This window comes from Acomys minous (assembly GCF_964271855.1).
Source record: "Acomys minous genome assembly, chromosome: 15".
Taxonomy (NCBI): Eukaryota; Metazoa; Chordata; class Mammalia; order Rodentia; family Muridae; genus Acomys; species Acomys minous.
In genome coordinates this window covers 3,341,148-3,359,346 of record NC_140497.1, presented here as the reverse complement: position 1 = coordinate 3,359,346, position 18,199 = coordinate 3,341,148, and the positions used below count along the sequence as shown (strand labels likewise).

Below are 18,199 nucleotides of genomic sequence, written 5' to 3'. Positions count from 1 at the left end.
CCACACTGCAGCGCAGAGCCTTCTGTAACTCCAGTTCCACCGGCTCCGAGACCATCTTCTGGCCTTTATGGACAGTGCATACATGCAATGCACAGACATGCATGCGGACAAAACACCCATCATACACATGAAATAAAAATAGATAAAATCTTTTTAAAATGAATACTAGCCAGGCACAGTGGTGTATGCCTTTCATTCCAGCATTCAGGAGACAGAGGCAGGAGGATCCCTTTGAGTTCAAGGCTAGCCTGTTCAACAGAGTGAGTTCTGGGGCAGCCAGGGTAACATAGAATGACCCTGTCTCAAAAAAAACCTTTTTTTTTTTTAAGTTTAAAGAAGCTGAGTAAGGGGGGGTGACACTGGCTGGCTACTGACTCTGTTTTATCTAAATATGGGAATCCCAAGATGCCTCACCATCAAGTTTGTTGAAATAAAATAATGTAGGTAATTGTGATACAATAGATATTATTTAAGATAAGAATTGCATCCACTTAAAACTTGAAATGTTTCTCTTAAATAACTATTAACAACAGAAGTTGTAAAACACAGTGAGGCTCCTAAGGAAAAAAACACAGTGAAATGAGGACAATGTGTAAATAAAGCATTTTCTGGAAAGGGCCTACCTTTTTCGCCAGGTTCAGCTACAAATCACCCAGAGGCAACAAGAGGTGTGTTTGAAGGAGCCAGCCCAGAGCTGGCAGTGGGCCTTAGCATCTCTGTCCACAAGTACCGGTTTTTCAGGTATGCAGAATGCAGGAGTTTCATGGGACTCCTGCACCAACCAAAGAATATACATGCAGTAAACTTCGAACCCCCACTCAGATCTAGCCAATGGACAGGACATTCTCCACAGCTGAGTGGAGAGTGGGGACTGACTTTCACATGAAGTCTGGTGCCCCATATCTGACCACATCCCATTGATGGGGAAGCCCAGTGGCACTCAGGGGAAGGATAGCAGGCTACCAAGAAGAGACTTCATACCCTATGAGCATATAGAGGGGGAGAAGGTTTTAATCTTGGGTTTTCTACTCTGTAAATCCAGACAAGAGCGATATCTATTGCAGGTTATTCTAGGAAATAAACTGTAAAGTGCCTTGTGAGTTCTCACAAATGTTCCTTCCCCTCTTTGCACTTCCCTCCCTCCATCCCCTTTTTAAGAGAACTCCGCCTTTGGCACCAGCAGACCGCAAACAGGGCTGAGAGATCAAGCTGTCCGAGGTTATCCCCAACCCACCAGGGATGAAACCTGAAACACTGAGGTGAGTAGTTCAAGGATAAATTCTTCTACCCAGGATTCTAATCCTTCTAATGGCAAATGTGTGCTTTTATTGGAAAGGAAAAAAGCAAAGGAGAAATAACACGTATTTCACATAAATTGACTTTTCTTTGTAAAAGCCTGAGTTAGAGAGTGCAGCGGGGGAACTGGGTGAGAGCAGCATAGTTTTTCGTGGCAGCTGTAAAGCTACAGGATCCCAAGCCTTCTTCACCTAAACCCTTCATTGTGTACCTGACCCAGGAAACTATAGAAGGGCTATTTCATCAAGTTCTGACTTAGTTCTCAGCTTAATTATTTCTTTGTCCCTGAAATCAGGTTAAAATTCCTCCTCTGACTAAAAAATCGAAGAATCATACAATTTGGCCACACTGTGTGCAGCACAGAGCCCTGCACTAGATCCCTCTTCCTACACACTGGCCACACTGTGTGCAGCACAGAGCCCTGCACTAGACCCCTCTTCCTACACACTGGCCACACTGTGTGCAGCACAGAGCCCTGCACTAGACCCCTCTTCCTACACACTGGCCACACTGTGTGCAGCACAGAGCCCTGCACTAGACCCCTCTTCCTACACACTGGCCACCCTGTGTGCAGCACAGAGCCTTGCACTAGACCCCTCTTCCTACACACTGGCCACACTGTGTGCAGCACAGAGCCCTGCACTAGACCCCTCTTCCTACACACTGGCCACACTGTGTGCAGCACAGAGCCCTGCACTAGACCCCTCTTCCTACACACTGGCCACCCTGTGTGCAGCACAGAGCCTTGCACTAGACCCCTCTTCCTGTACACTGGCCACACTGTGTGCAGCACAGAGCCTTGCACTAGACCCCTCTTCCTGTACACTGGCCACACTCTGTGCAGCACAGAGCCTTGCACTAGACCCCTCTTCCTACACACTGGCCACCCTGTGTGCAGCACAGAGCCTTGCACTAGACCCCTCTTCCTACACACTGGCCACACTGTGTGCAGCACAGAGCCTTGCACTAGACCCCTCTTCCTATACACTGGCCACACTGTGTGCAGCACAGAGCCCTGCACTAGACCCCTCTTCCTACACACTGGCCACACTGTGTGCAGCACAGAGCCCTGCACTAGACCCCTCTTCCTACACACTGGCCACACTGTGTGCAGCACAGAGCCCTGCACTAGACCCCTCTTCCTACACACTGGCCACACTGTGTGCAGCACAGAGCCCTGCACTAGACCCCTCTTCCTACACACTGGCCACACTGTGTGCAGCACAGAGCCCTGCACTAGACCCCTCTTCCTACACACTGGCCACACTCTGTGCAGCACAGAGCCTTGCACTAGACCCCTCTTCCTATACACTGGCCACACTGTGTGCAGCACAGAGCCTTGCACTAGACCCCTCTTCCTACACACTGGCCACCCTGTGTGTAGCACAGAACCTTGCACTAGACCCCCTCTTCCTACACTCTAGCCACACTGTGTGCAGCACAGAGCCTTGCACTAGACCCCTCTTCCTACACACTGGCCACACTGTGTGCAGCACAGAGCCCTGCACTAGTCCCCTCTTCCTACACACTGGCCACACTGTGTGCAGCACAGAGCCTTGCACTAGATCCCTCCTCCTGTACACTGGCCACACTGTGTGCAGCACAGGGCCCTCTTCCTACACACTGTGTCACCCACATGCCTCCTGCCTGGAACTTTGGCTCACACAAACTGTCCTGCCAGACTCATTGTGATGGCTGTTCCTAGTTGTCAACTTGCCTACATCTGGAGTGAAGTAAAACCCCAGATGGGGCCCACCTGGGAGGGGCTTTGCTTAACGTGAGGTTGGGAGGTCCACTTCTAATCTGGATCTTTGAAGTGGAGCACATGCCTTCTGGCCTGGGAAGGCCAACCTCTAATCTGGTCCGTGCCTTCTGCCAGGAGCGTGCATGGGACATGGAAGAGGGAGGCGTTTGCTCTCGGCCTGATGCTCTCACCCCTCCAGCAAGTCCTTCCCTGGCAGGGAGCCTGCTCCTTAGGGGTTCTGAGGTAGACGACGGAAGACTGGCTGAGACATCCAGCCTCACGGACTGAGCAGCTACCGGATTCTTGGACTTTCCATTCACAGGCAGCCATTGTCGGACTAGCTGGACCACAGCATGTTAAGTCATTGAGTCATTCTAATAAATCCCCTTTAGATAGATGATAAACAGACAGACAGACAGACAGACAGACAGATTCCCTCTCAATTCTGTTACTCTGGTGATACTGCCCTTCTCTGAGATCCTATATCATATTTTCTGTGCACAAGGCTTTGTAATTACTTGTAACCATGGTCTCCTAGTTGCCCTCAGGGTTTACTGAGTGCGTGCCTGTGTGCTTGTGTGTGTGTGTGTGTGTGTGTGTGTGTGTGTGTGTGTACATGTGCATGTGTACTGTACATTTGTGTGTGCATGTGTATGTGCATGTGCACATGTGCACATGTGTGTGCTCGTGTGAACATGTAAAATGTAGTGACCACTCCACTGATGAGGAATGGCAGCATGTCAAGCTCACTGCTCTACCTCAGCACTCTCTCTGGGAAGGCTGAGTCTCTGCCATGTAAATCAGAACCTTAGAACCACATGTGTACTTAGCTCCCAGCAAGTAGGGTAAGTGATTCTCAGTGGATAAGTAAATAGGTAACAGAAGCCTGAAGGCTTCAGTCAAAATGGGTATCGTGCGTGAATGGATACCCACAAGTAGAGTGAGCTTCCTGTTTCTTCTGATCTGCTTTGATATGATTGGAAGACGAACAGAGCTCCTTGTGCCTCAAAAAAGGCATACTCTTGTTCAGAAAGATGTTTACTTTGAGAACCATTATTTGAGAGCAAAGCACATACTTTGAACATTCCGCAGCCGATCATGAACATTGAGCTATATATGTCAGTGGCCATGTGGTAACCATGCGGTCTGAGCTTTCATGGCTCACACACTCTGGCCCTCTCCATGTGTCCCTTGTCACAGCATCAGGAGTGCACACCGATTCCCAGGTTAATGGGTAGGGCTCTTAAAATTTTCTCTGACCAAGATTGCTTAAATTCAGAGAATCTGGCTGATGGTAAATGCAACCCTGTCAGGAGATACAAACAACTCTTCCTTCTTGTTCTACTTTGTTTTCTGCTACTGTAATAAATTCCATGGTAAAAAAAAAAAAGAGGAAGAAAGGTTCTATATTACACTTCCTGGTAACTGCCAACCATTGAGGAAAGTTGGAGCAGGAACCCAAAGCAGAAATAGAAGAGAGCTTCTCACTGGCTTACTGGCTGGCTTGTGTTTAAATGGATTTCTTAGCCCATGCACTCCTGCGTAGGGATGGTGCCACCCACGGTGGGCTCAGCTCCCCCACATCAATCTGTACAGTTCCTCACAGGCAATGCCCACAGACCACTCTAACCGAGGCTCTCCTTCCCGGATGCAGGGATGAGATGATCTTACAGATGAGCCTTTGTCTGCAAGTTGACCACATGGGCATCTGGAATGACAAAAGTTCGTCGTGGGGGACACTTAGGCTGGCATCCCGTACAGAAGCAGTGCAGTTCTTCAGTGAAAAGAGCTCAGAGAACGAGGTGGTGTCTGAGAAAACTGCATACACTATACAACATTTTAGAATAAATGTTTCATGGTTCTCTTTATTCTGAACCTGTATCTGCAGAAGATCAGAAGTTTTGACTACCCCAGAACTGCACACAGTAGAGAGGAGTGTTGACCCCTCTAATATATCTATTTATTATGTGTGTGGGGGGGGGGTACATGTGGGGTGTGGAAAGGTCAGAGGTCAACTTGAAGGAGTCAGTTTTCTCCTTCCATGGGTCCCACAGAAACAAATGCATTTCCTCAGGATTGGCAACAAACCTCTTTATCTGGGGAACCATCCTACCAGCCCACTGGTACTTAATTAACCCAGTCTAAGGTCAAAGTAAAGAGATACTTTGTATGTGTTCAACATAGTGCTCTGAAACTCAGTGTCAGGGATAACCCTTAACTGAGGGGTGCAGGTTAGTAGACAGCACTCCCGCCTGACACCCCAAGGTCATCCCAGTCTTGGGGTTGACAGCACTTGGCCCTTGCTCTCTTGGCAACTGTATAGCCAAGAATATGGATCAGGGGCCACACTATCATTTTAGCACCCAGGGTCTGCTACAACACAAGATCAGGGGGTGCAAGCAGCTCCCCTGTGCTCACTGGAGAACAGTGATGTAAATCCTATCCTGACAGGAAACATCAGGCCATCTTGAAGCCACAGGGGGAAGCTATGAGCTCTGTGCCAGTGGAGTCAGATAACAGAACTTGAAGCCTAGCAGCTCCCCCAGCCCCTGAGAAGCTCACCTCAGCTTGCTCTAGCCTTCCCGCCTCGCCTGCACAGCCTCTGAAGGACTACCCATGATGGGACCTTGCAAATGCAACCAACTCAAGAATCTCAAGGAGAAAGGAGCATGCGTCATGTGGGTGGGCTCCTACAGCTGCACAGAGGAGAGGCATGAGGAGAGGAGGAGCCATGCTGAGACAGAAGCGGAGATGCCGCACAGCCACACAGCCATAGCTGGGACTACTAGAGGCTGGAAGAGGAGTAGAAAGGACAGCTCGTGAGGCACGGAGACAGCACAGTCTTACCCACACTTTGACTGCAGACTCCTACAGTCCAGAAGTGTGGGGACATCCCTACTGATCATTTTTCTGCTGTGAAGTTTTGGTGTCCTAAAAAAAAAAAAATCAAAATGGAAACTTACGTGCTGAGCCCCTAGCGCCCTGGCTTGCCATGGCACCAGCACCTGAAAGAGAGAGCTGCAAGCTGGGCCTGAGCATGCATCACACTGCATCATCTCCTGCAATGTGCCTCAGCAAAACACTACTAATCTTTTACTCAGTATTCCGCATTCTACAGAACATCCTAGCATCAAGTCCAAAGAGAGGCTTGGCATATGCTGGTGAACAGAATTCCAATCACTGCCCTCAGGTATCTCAGAGAACAGACAAACAAACAATGTGTGCACGTGTATGGGGGGCAGGGTTCACAAAGCTTGGAACAGCATCCTCTAATTCAAGAAGGAGTAGGCTAGGAGACAGCAAGAATTAACGGTGACCCTGGAGAGAGCCAGGATGGAAAAGTCAGCTTCAAGAGGAGAGGTTGGGACAATAGCACAGAGAGATGGAACAGTCGTGAAATGTGGATATCCACGGTGAGAGGCCAGTGCTGGGGCACAGGTGCCTGAGGTGGCAATGCCTGCAGCGGATGGACAGACCTGTGTCCCCCGCTCCCTGAGGTGGCAATGCCTGCAGCGGATGGACAGACCTGTGTCCCCCGCTCCCAATGAAAATCCTAAGGTGCACATGAGGCCCTGGTGCCTGAGGGACACTTGTCTCCCACAGACCAGTCTTGTGACCATTGCTCTTCCACCGTGTCTGGATAACCCAGGCATGTTGTCACCGCTGCAGTCCCAGTATTCTGGAGCAAAGGCAGCAAGATCATGCCTGGGTCAGAAACCAGCCCGGACGACAGATGACAGAGTGGCACCCTGTCTCAGACAGACAGACAGACAGACAGAGAGACAACAAAATAAATCATACAGGCAAGGCTTTCATTTCTTAAAACAAAATAATTCCAGCTGGGCGGTGGTGGTGCATGCCTTTAATCCCAGCATTTGGGAGGTAGAAGGAGGTGGATTGCTGTGGGTTCGAGGCCAGCCTGGTCTACAAAGTGAGTCCAGGACAGCCAAGGCTACGCAGAGAAACCCCGTTTCAAAAAACCAAAAAATAAATAAAGTAATTAAAAATATATTAATAATAATTCCAACCCCTCCCTTAGCAACATAACCGCTGTATCAAGAGGCAGGTGCTGTTGTGACGCTCAAATGTTTGAAGCTTCTTTCATGGACCATAAATTCATACATAAAATTGATTTAGACATATGCTCACTTACAAACATGTATGGTGATATGGCCGTTTACTTGATCATTTTTATCGTGAGCGTATCCTTGAGCCTGTGTGGGTGCTGTAATTGGTTATAATGAGCAGATAACATCACAGTTAAACCTCTTAGAATAAAAGTATAAACTATATAAATACAAACAGGATTTGTCTGCCTCTGCTTCCCAAGCCCAGCACCATCTGTGTTGACAATAGCTTCAAGTAAAGGCTATCAATCTGTGTTGGAGATCTAAAAGGATTACCGGCAATAGAAGTCTCCAGTGAGCCTGGCCATCATCCTGAAAGCCTGCCCCACTCAGAGTCCATGTGGCTCCTGCTTCTGGTGGTAAACTCGGCATCTGCTTTCCTGGTGGTGGGGCAGCAACAGGAGCCCAGCTCCACCCTGTGAATAACAAGCCGCTCTGGGCAGGAGTGAAAGGCTTGAACCCTGACCACCCTGAGAGTGTCCACAGGGTCAGAAGTGAGGCTGCCTGCAGCTGCTTCTTCAATAGAGCCCTGGGCTTCTGCATGGCCCCTGCACTCCTCTGCAAGCTCCTCAGCGCAGCCTATTGTGCTGTTTTTAAGCTGTGGGAACTTTTGCCCTGAGAACAAATGGACTAGCTTAACTATTAAGTGTCAATGGGAGCCAGTCTGCTGTGGAGAGGGACTGGACTGTTAAGATTTTGATTAGCTTGGCTCGCCCTCTCCCCCCCCCCTCTCTCCTGCCCCCTCCCCCATCACTCTAGTTTATATTGTTTCATTTACATAAGTGGGTTCATAAAATTTCACATGCTTTTTATGTCTCTCTTCTATTTCAGGATAGCATGGCAATACTCTCAGGCCTACACACACACACACACACACACACACACACACACACACACACACACACACACACACACATCCTGTGAGAATCCGCTTCATACCTTAGCGATTTCTCATAAAGGAGACTGGTCACAGCTCCTTGATGAGCCAGGCACTTCAACTTTTTAAAAACCATGTTCTGTTAAACGGTTATTAGTTAGTTTGGCTTTGAAAAAGAAAAAAAGAGAGGAGAGGAGTGGAAGGTGGTGATTTTTCATCTTCCTTCTCAAATAAAAAGCGGTGCGAAGCCTGGACAGCCGGCGTGGGAGACATTTGTGCTTCTGACTTGTTGGGAAGGTAGGAGAACTGCGGGAGGATGGGGCTGCGAGCGAACACAGAGAGCCTTTTGCTTGCCAGAGAAACTATTTCACATTTGACTAGTTACATGCAGCTGGGAGGGCCCTCCTGTCCTTGACAGTGTGAGGACAATCCTTCACACAGCTGCACAGGCAGCGTCACCTGCGGAGCTCATAGCAGGCAGCCAGCCCATTGACCTATCATCCACAGTCACGGGCCACAGGCCTGGCCCACCCAGCCTGCTCCAACCCTAGCATAGAACGTCCACTTTTGTTTATGAAAAAATAATCTCTGTCGAGACAGAAAGGAGGAAAATAACAGGAAAGCCAGCATTCTCGGCTCTGTCAGATAAGCACAAAATTGGCTTTTGTGGCCTGCAAGGAAGTTGCACTAAGAGGACGCAAGGAAATGGGCCATATTTCAGTGTTTAAGCGCCATTGAGTGCTCGGTACCTGTGATGGATAAGGTGATATCCACCAGCGAAACCTATGAGGCCTGGACAGCAATTTCACAGACTGCTCTTCAGAACTCTTTTTCATGGTGTAAAGCCCCAGGTAAATTTAGCAGCCCGGTGCTCTCTAGCAGATAGGAACAGCGAGATGGCTGCAAACGCAGCGTCTATAATGACAGAGCCGGGCAGTTCTGAAATAACAAGAAGAAAGGGGGATGCAAGTGCGCCCTGTTGTCCTCAGGGCAACCCGCCTCCCAGGCACTGGCACACGGTCTAGAGCACTCATCTCGAAACACTAAGAGGCAGCTACGGGATGCTCCCTCACCCAGTAAAACACTGCTGTTGTAATATGTACAGATACCATTAAAAGTCCCATTTGGAAACAGACAATATTGACAGATCACTATAGAGGCACTTAAAGATGCATGCACATGGAACACAGTTACAGTTATTCTTCAATGAAGACATCACCAACAACTGCTCTCTTTTTGGCATTTTTATTTTTTATTAAAATATTTCTAATGAATATATATATATATATATATATATATATATATATATATATTCTTTTAAACCAAATGTTATATTTTTCAATTTATAGTGTTTTTCCTGCTTGGAACATGAAGTGATATACTACTCGTTTCAGAAAAAAATTCCTTTTACTAATGCCAAACCTTTTATCATCTGATTTTCTAATGACACTAAATTAATCTGGATAATGATTGGTACACATTCAAAATCAGCTCTTTTAATATGAAACGCGGGAATTATTTAATTAAGTTGCTTCTCATGTTAAGGGTTATTTTAATATTTTTGTGGTTCACTGAAGGTAAACAGTAAATTAGAATGAATCAACTGTCTTAAAACACCTTTGTGGACACTGCCAATACGATTTCATCTCAGAAGACTTGAATACCTCACTGTACATGTACACATACGCATGCCCAGAACCCCAGCCAGCTCTTAAAGATTATTTTCAGTTATGAGTCTTAAATACAACATAAAAGCAGCCTGTGTTGGGGGAAAAAAGTGAATTTCCTACTGTATTAGCAATAATTCTCTCTGAAAGGCTGAGGGTTTTTAAAATGGTATTTATTCATACATTGTACTTGTTACTTTACTTTGACAAATTTATTTACGAAAATATAAAAGCAAGTGTCATGATTATGAAACGCCAAACTACAACTCACCCATCAGGCTTGTACGAAGAAACTGGGTTTCAGAATGTGTTCCACAGACGCGAAGGCAGCCCAGCGGGGGCAGGTGGGGAGGAGCAACTGGCCTCCACCTCCCGCAGGCACATGTAGGCTCAGTTTCAGATACCAACTTATTTCCATTTGTCCAGATGTAATTTTGCAAGAACGGTGCTTTGTGAAAGACGGCTGTGGAAAGATGAAATCCTCTATCTGCTAACATCCCAATATGCTAAATTCTTTTTCAATTTTATTTTAATCACACATGCAACACCGATCCCAAATGAGAAAAGTCGACAGAAATATTCTAATATCCCAAACAATGCTTTGGCTGCCTTCTGCCTTCTATTCCTCTACTTGGCTTCCCCTTATTTTTCATCGTGTCACACACACACAAATGATTGTTAATATCCTTCCTGCAAATGGACTTCTAGCTACATTTCTCTTCGGCTAATAGCTTGGAGTAGGCAGGCATGCAACCATAAAAATATAATCTTTAATCTTAAGGGCTTCCTGTCCAGGAAGGCAGCGCGGCAGACCAAGTGGCACCAAGCAAACGGCGTGACCTGCAGTGGCTCCCGGGGTGAATAAACACAATGTTCTCGTGGCCAAAACAGCCATCTTGTATACCCTGAAATGCCATTCCATGTCTCCCTGCCCCGAACCCCCAGGAATGAAATGAAGTTTGTTTGCAGGGTGAACGCACTGGAGTGTTGGATCTCCCTGCTGGGCTAAAGTTGCACCGTCATTCTTTGACAGTCCTTCCACCGTGCACCTGCAGACAAGCCTCCAGTGGAACGGAATGAGGCGCCAGTGTCTTAACCCACCTGCTGTTGTCCCTTCACATTCTTGTGCTCAGACACCTCAGCCTCCCTGTTTTCCTCCCAACTTCCTCAGGCTCTAGAAAAACCCTTGACTCCTCCACCGCTCACAGACCAGCTGCACATGGCTTTGAAACCACACCAGCGCTGGACTCCCCTCTCTCCTCAGCTCTGTGCTCTGGAGTTTCTCCCTCGCCCAGGAGAACCAAGTGCTCTTCTGAAAATGATGGGCTGTAACGGAGAAAAGTCGAGGGTCTGCACCAACTCCTTGTAGACTGGATTTCCAACGTCCCAGCATCCCGGTCCCACGAACAGATCCGGCACACGCACTGCTTTGGATGCACTCTTTCCTGTTTACGTGGCTGCCTTGCCTTACGTTGTTGTCTTTGCTCCTTGGCTGAGGAGCTACAGGTTACTAAAAAGGTATTCACTAAGCCTTTTGTTTTAATGCCAGCTGAGTGTGGAAGGATGGGAAATACTTATGTGTAAAGAAACACAAACCAACAGTTTTCCAGATAAACTTGTAGAGCTTTAGAAGGTCATGGCAAACCCCGCTTTTACCCTTCTTTGGGAAAGGTAGCAAGCTGTCTTAGAAAGAAAGCAAAATGATATTAAATAGTTGTTGAGTTAGGAGGGCCTGGAAGTGTCTTCAGCCCATTTCATATGACAAAGGAGCACAAAAGGGACATCATACCTACCTGTCTTCACGTCCTCATCCACGAGCTGCGGTGCGAATGTGTGCTTCAGGCTTCTGCCTCAAACTGACTACAGGAGAGGCTTTTCATATCGCCATGCTATTCTGTTAGTTCAAAATCCTTCCCTTACTTCTGTGACAAGCACAATATGCCCAGTGTGAAACCTAAGTGAAGTGCTGCCTTCACATCTTTGCTTCCCCATCTTTACAAACCATTTGGTGTGAACAACACATCCCAAAAGCTTCCTGGTTGTCTTCATCATCAGTCCCCTGTGAGGACATCAGTGGCCATCCTCTACCAAGATGGCGGAAGTAAAGCCAACACCAAATGGTCAGTCCTGAAACATGCACATGAATACAGACCAAGCAGCTTTAGAAATATATGGGCTGGAAAGCTGGCTCAGCAACTAAAAGCATTGACTGTTCTTCCAAAGGACCACAGTTCAACTCCCAGCACTTACATGGCAGCTCACAGTTACTCTACCTCTAGCTCAGGTCCCTGAGACATATTCACGCAAGAAAACACCCATTAACACACAAAAGGCCGGGTGTGGTGGCTCAAACTCTGATTCCCATCACTTAGATCTCTGAGCCTCAAGGTCAGATTCTGTAAGAAACCAGACTGGGCAAGCCATAAGCCACGCCCCTCCACGGCCTCTGCATCAGCTCCTGCCCCAGGTTCCTGCCCTGCCTGAGCTCCTGTCCTGACTGCCTTTGGTGGTGAACAGTGATGTGGAAGTATAAGCTGAAATAAACCCTTTCATCTCTGAGATGCCTTTGGTCATGGTCTTCTTCTCTAAAACAAGTCTGGCTAGGAAGGCCATGTGCTGGAACAACCAAAAAATCCTTTAAAATGTATTTGGTCTAAATTACAAGTTTAAAATGAGAACTACCGAGAATGGAGAATGGATGAGTAAGTGACAAGAGCTAGGAGACCAGAAAAAACAGCAACATGAGAGTCTGAAGTTTAAGAAAAGGTGGGGAGAGTACAGAGAATAGAGGGTGTTCAGTGTCTTCTTTCTCAGCCCAAGGCTAGCATTACCCCATGGGGGTCCCTCCAGGGAGCCTTGCCTCCCTCACTGGGCACCCAAGATCTGCAGCAGACCCCACCACCAACACTGCACTGTGCGCTCAGCTCTGTGCCTGTCCTCTTGCACAGACCACTCAGCTGGTCCAGGGTGAGGAGAGAGATGCATAGGGAGGCTGAGATGAACTTCCAGAAACAGAGTTCAGATGCAAACCAGGCCACTGCCTCGCCTGCACTACTGACCACTCACTGCCATTGACCTTCATCCGGGGCCGCAGGTCCTGTGTGAAAGGGAGTAAGAGAGACATTGGTGGCCAGAAGAGCCTTTACAAGCTGGGGAGGTTCATTCTAGGAGGCAAGCACGCGTAGTCTCTCTTCACGATGGTTGAATATCTTGGCCTCACTTGCTAACGCCACTTGTGAACAGATGGGATCACCAGGGACAAAGATTGAGGGTACAGCTTGCTCCCCTCATCGTCACTCTTTCAGAACTGGATATAAAAATTAAAAATATATGGGCTTTCTGGGGTGCTAACACCTGTACTAAAGATTCCTCCTCTCATGACTGACAGGAACTGCACCACGCATCCCAGCAAAGCTTGAATCACCCACAAAGGGACCCATCTCTTTCAGATCTGATTCTCAACAAGGACCATCTTCCTTTGTGCCCCGGATGCATGCCTCCGGGCCCACGTCCAGACTGTATGCTAACGTCAGCGTCATGGGCAGACTGTGAAGGTTCCTGGCCCCACTGCCTGCGTGGTTCAGGTCTGGGTTCGCAGCCTGAGCCTCCCACAACACAGCAGTACAATGAGAGCACATGCGGTCCCTCTGTGATTTGTCTCTTGCCACGCAAATTTTCTTCATTTCTACAGCGTTAATCACAGCCTTCTAGAAGATTCCAACTGAATAGGTTAAAAAGACAAAGAAGCCATAGTAGCTTAATGCAAACCCGTATTTTATCAGAATTAACAAGCAAGGCAGCAAGCCAGCTGTAATGCACAGCAGGCTCCCAGAGAGAGGCTTGGAATACCTCAGATCTGCAGCTGGCTCCTGCATGCTCTCCTTAAAGGGACAGAGCACAGACCTGAAGAGAGAACCTGTGTGGTTATATGGGCCAGTCTTCACTGTTTATGAACAATGTTTAGAACCCTTTTTATTTTCACCGGTTTGCTTCTTTTCAAACATGTGGAAACTGATGGATAGACACCCATTTTGTTGTCAAATTGCTTTGATACAAAAATCTTCTGAGCTAAGCTCTGGCTATTCATTTGTTTCTCTGTCAAACAATTCGGGTAAATGCTTTAAGATTCAGGAACTGCGATGGGTGCATTGTTTTATGCTTTGTCATATCTCTTCCTAAAACGTTCATCCGCTGCTGGGGGCTGCTGGGGTGAGCATGCATCCCTTTCCTTCATGTCACATGACAGCCCTCCAGCCCAGCACAGTCACCTGCTCAGAGTGACAAAGGACCCAGTGACTTTTTCAGAAGAGAGTGGACTCAGGAAGTTGTTCCTGCCCAGTGATTCTGACCTGGCACCATCCTGTCAAGATGATAAATTGTATGGACAATTTATAGTTGGAGCAGATGGAAGACTGTAGGTTATTAAAATCTAAACCAGTTTCCAGAACAAAAAGAGAATTGTTTATCCTCCAATAAAACCGATTTTTTTTATAAAGGAAAACTTGAATATCTCAATTTTAGTAACTAGAGCAAGCATGCAAGTTAGAGACAACTGGGCTCTACTATGGGCCAGCTCTAAATGACACTGAAGAGAAGGTAATTGTTCATATGCTCCCCAAGTTCACCGAGCACTTGCTAGCCTCCAGCGATGCAAGTTTTGCACGAACTGAACCCTGGTAATAAGTACCATTTCCTGCCCACTGAACAATTTGTGGGTCATAAACACCTTATGGTGTGTGGCCTGAGCTCCAGCAATCTAGCAAGGAGTCTTAACATGCACTGTACAAAACCAAGAAGGACACATTTTAGCTTTTAAAAAGTAATTACAATGCAATGGTGAACGCACCACTCTTCTTCACTGCAATCAATAAGCTCACTGGTAGGGGAAGTTAATATAAAATGTGAAGTGATGCCTAATACTTATTGGCCCCTAGGTTTTTTTGGTTTGCATTGGTTTCCTTTGTTTTTTTGAGACAGGGTTTCTCTGTGTAGCTCTGGCTATCCTGGAACTCACTCTGTACACTGGGCTGGCTGCAAACCCAGAGATCCACCTGCCTCTGCCTCCCACATGCTGGGATTAAAGGTATGTACCCCCAGAGCCCAGCACTGGCACTTAGGTTTTATCCCAAACAAAACTAAAGCAAAATTCAAGGATTTCATATATAATGTTAATGACTTATTCCTTTATTGCTAACTCAGGCATTAGAGACTTAGAGAACTCCAAATAGCAGTATGGCACCTTCTTGAAAACTATCACTAATGTTATTGACTGCAAAAGTCATCTTGGTCCTAAAACCCCACCCGGGCAATCGGCCTGCCTGTGTGAAGATGAATGGTGTGACTCAGCCCATCATCTAGATGGCTCCAGGAAAGACGCATTAAGAAATTAACAAATCTCCCCGTGCGCACGGGCTGGGCACTTCTCATCAGTGGCCTGATCGCTCCACTTAACAACAAATAAAGCTGGGCTGCGGCAGGGGGATGTGCTCAATGTCATGCTGATATCAAGTGGCTGGACGGGGCCTAGACATCATGTTTCACTGGGCCCACGTGTCCATCTCATTTCATTGCAACTCCGTGTTTTTCGGGAGACCTTGTCACTCCATCAGGCCAGAGAAGCCCAGACCCTGAGCGCCTTCAGAAGAACGGGATGAATTCTTCCATGAGTAACGGTTAAACTATTTTGTTTCCAGAAACTTTAACAGCGAATTCCTTGTGGACCGCCAGCACTTGCCAGAACTCAAAAAGAAATACTTGGAGGGACAATTTAGGGTCAGTTGAGTTACATTAACTTCTAGATTTTCTGAATCATATTCCTAAAACGCTGTGTCATCAAAAGCCCAAGTGGCCAGTTCATCCGGTCTTCACTCTCTACGGAAGATTGATCGCGCACAGCGAAGTTTAGCGTACTGTCTAGGAATCAGAAGAGAGTGTGTGCAAAGCGTTCCTTAGCGTTATTCACTCATTTCACATCCTTAGGCCAGCCCTCTGTCTCAGATCTAGAGCTGAGTCAAAGCAGCTTTGGCCTCTAGCCTCAATCTTAACAATTGTGGGTTAAGAATCCATATTGCTCTTTCAGGGGACCGGAGTTTAGTTCACAGTATCCACGTTTGTGGGGATCACAATGGCCTGTAACTTGAGCTCAGGGAGGCTATAACACCTTTAGCCTCCAAGGGCATCTGCATTCACTTATGCATACTCCTCTCATATATATATATACACACATACATATGCATAATTTAAAGTAATAAAAATAAATCTTCAAATTAATAATTGTTTAGTTCAAAATACGAACAATTATACACAAATTACAACCTTAGTAAATACCACACAGTAGAAGAACATGCTGCCCTGAAGACAGATACTAACAGGATTTGACCCTCACAGGAAATTCTCCTGCAAGACGATGGTCAAGATGGTCTAAGAGAATCACTTCTCTAAGGATCCATGTCTGAGGCATGTTTTCCTGAATCACATCAACTAAAAATGTTTCACAGGTGTGGTGGTGTGTGCCTGTCAGCAGTATAAAGTGGCTACAGCAGGAAATCCATCACCAGTGAGTGTAAGGCCAGGGTCAGACATGGTAAGACCTGAACCTCAAAATAATAGTAAATAAATAGACACAGAGTTTTAACATCCCAAGCTTGGTGGCACAAACTTGTAATCCCAGCACCGGGGAGGTGGAACCAGGAGGACCCAAATTTCAACATTACTTGTGGCCACACAATGTGTTTCAGGTGAGACCCTACCCCCAAAATAACCAAGAAGGAAGCTGGAGAGATGGCTCAGTGGTGAAGAGGAGCCAGCGCTCCTGCAGAGGACTTTAGGTTGGAGTCCCCGCACCTACATGGTAGCTCGGGACTCAGGTTCACCCATGACTGTAGTTCTTGGGGACCCAGTGTCCTCTTCTGGCCTCCACAGACATGAGGCAGGCACATGCATGCAGACAAACATGCTGGCAGAACACCCATACACATGAAGTAGAAAGTTTAAAATAGCAACCGTAACTGAGAGGACTTCCACTGCTTTCACTTCATTTAACAACAAGATGAGTTCTCACCTAGCGCAATGCAACATTTTGTGCCTCTCCTGTTGTTGACTGTGTCTACTCGTTACTTTGTGTCTTCTATACACTGTAATTGTTACACTTTACATATAATTAAAGGATTAATCTGCTTTGGATATCTTCATGAATTAATAAGTGAAAAATGTATAATTAACAAATGGTTTTCATCGTCACCATTGCTTAGATTCCTCCTCCTTTTGGCTGTAACCTGACTTAAGCCTCAATTAAAAGCTGTGAACTTTTTTTTTTTTTTGAGATGATTTCAAAGAGGCTTTAACTTCCTAGAAAACCCCAGGGCAGTAAACAGTTTTTGAACCCACAGGAATAAAGATCTTAGATCCCTTTCAGGAGAGAGAGTAAACTCCACACAAGCCACCTTTTACTCTTCCACTCTTATCCCATAGTAGGAGGGACAGAATTTAGAAAAAAAGAAAAAGAAAAAAAGCCCGTACCCTTTCAGTCAACATTCCACCTGCAAGTAAAATGCACACAAACGAGATCAAAGCCAACAGCTGCTTTATAGCTTGCCCAGGCTGTCCTGGGCAGAGAGGGACGAAAGAACGGCGGCCAAGGAGGCCTGGCAGGGTGTGGAACCCTTGCAAGGAGATGGACAGAGTGGTGAGAAGATGACTTCCGCAAGGCGCCATCTTACATAGTTACCCTGACCAAAGCCACTACAGAAGGTGCCACTCACTGCTATGCTTCTCAGGGCGGAAGAAAGTGCTGGGAGCCACACTGCTCAGGTCCTAGGGTCAGACCCAGCGTTGGAGAGGTGTCTTCTGCACACGCAGGGGACACAAGACATGGACTGTCTGTCTAGACACTATCTACCCCTGCTGAGGAATTGTTATTGACCTAGTAAACAGCCCTTCTGAGTTTTTCCCCCTCACTACTCTATTTTATTTTTTATACCTCAGCCTTAAAGAGAACTCTGACATCCTTATACACTGACCTTTTGTTGACTTTATTAGATATGCCGATTAAAGAAAAAAAATCTTTTTCCTTACACAACAAAAACCTTCTGTGCTTTGTAGGTATTGCATTTTAAAACTCAATTCCAAAATCATTAAGTGGGAAAAAATGTGTGTGAATTTTTCCAGTCTTCCTTGACATTAAAGCTATTCCTATAAAAGTCCAAGGTTCTCTGGAAAGGACCAGAGAAATTTGAACAGCTGCCACCTCCCTAATCCCTCCCATTCTCCAGGCAGCTTGTTAAAATTGCACTATAGTCACTGAGGTAAGCACTGAGAGAGAGAACAGGAGGGCTGCTCCATAAACAGATGCTCCTGACACGGGTAGAATTCGGCTTTTTTTTTTTTCAGAAATGCATGGAGATAGTCTATTCAAGCAGATTGTTTTTATTTCAATCAAAGTTTATTGTGTTGAAAAAAAAAGCCTCTCCTTCCACTTACGCACTAAGTA

At 46.6% G+C, this 18,199-nt stretch overlaps 1 protein-coding gene and 1 long non-coding RNA gene across 3 annotated transcripts in view; one reads left to right on the top strand and one right to left on the bottom strand.

The window, feature by feature from the left end:
• LOC311585349 overlaps positions 1-4,858 on the top strand; it is a 34,465-nt gene extending 29,607 nt beyond the window's left edge. Inside the window, exons 10-12 of the long non-coding RNA XR_014775195.1 lie at positions 636-741; positions 1,159-1,259; positions 4,695-4,858. This is a non-coding gene — a long non-coding RNA (uncharacterized lncRNA). The remainder of the gene's footprint in view (positions 1-635; positions 742-1,158; positions 1,260-4,694) is intronic.
• LOC311585346 (zinc finger protein Pegasus-like) overlaps positions 4,285-18,199 on the bottom strand; it is a 139,771-nt gene continuing 125,856 nt past the window's right edge. The window contains exon 3 of one of the 2 annotated variants that reach the window (XM_084760434.1): positions 4,285-4,748. In XM_084760434.1, coding sequence (XP_084616560.1) covers positions 4,610-4,748 — 139 coding nt within the window. In that variant the 3' untranslated portion in view covers positions 4,285-4,609. Of the gene's footprint in view, positions 4,749-10,818; positions 11,038-18,199 lie in introns of those variants that run through there. The other variant, XM_084760436.1, reaches the window with a different exon arrangement.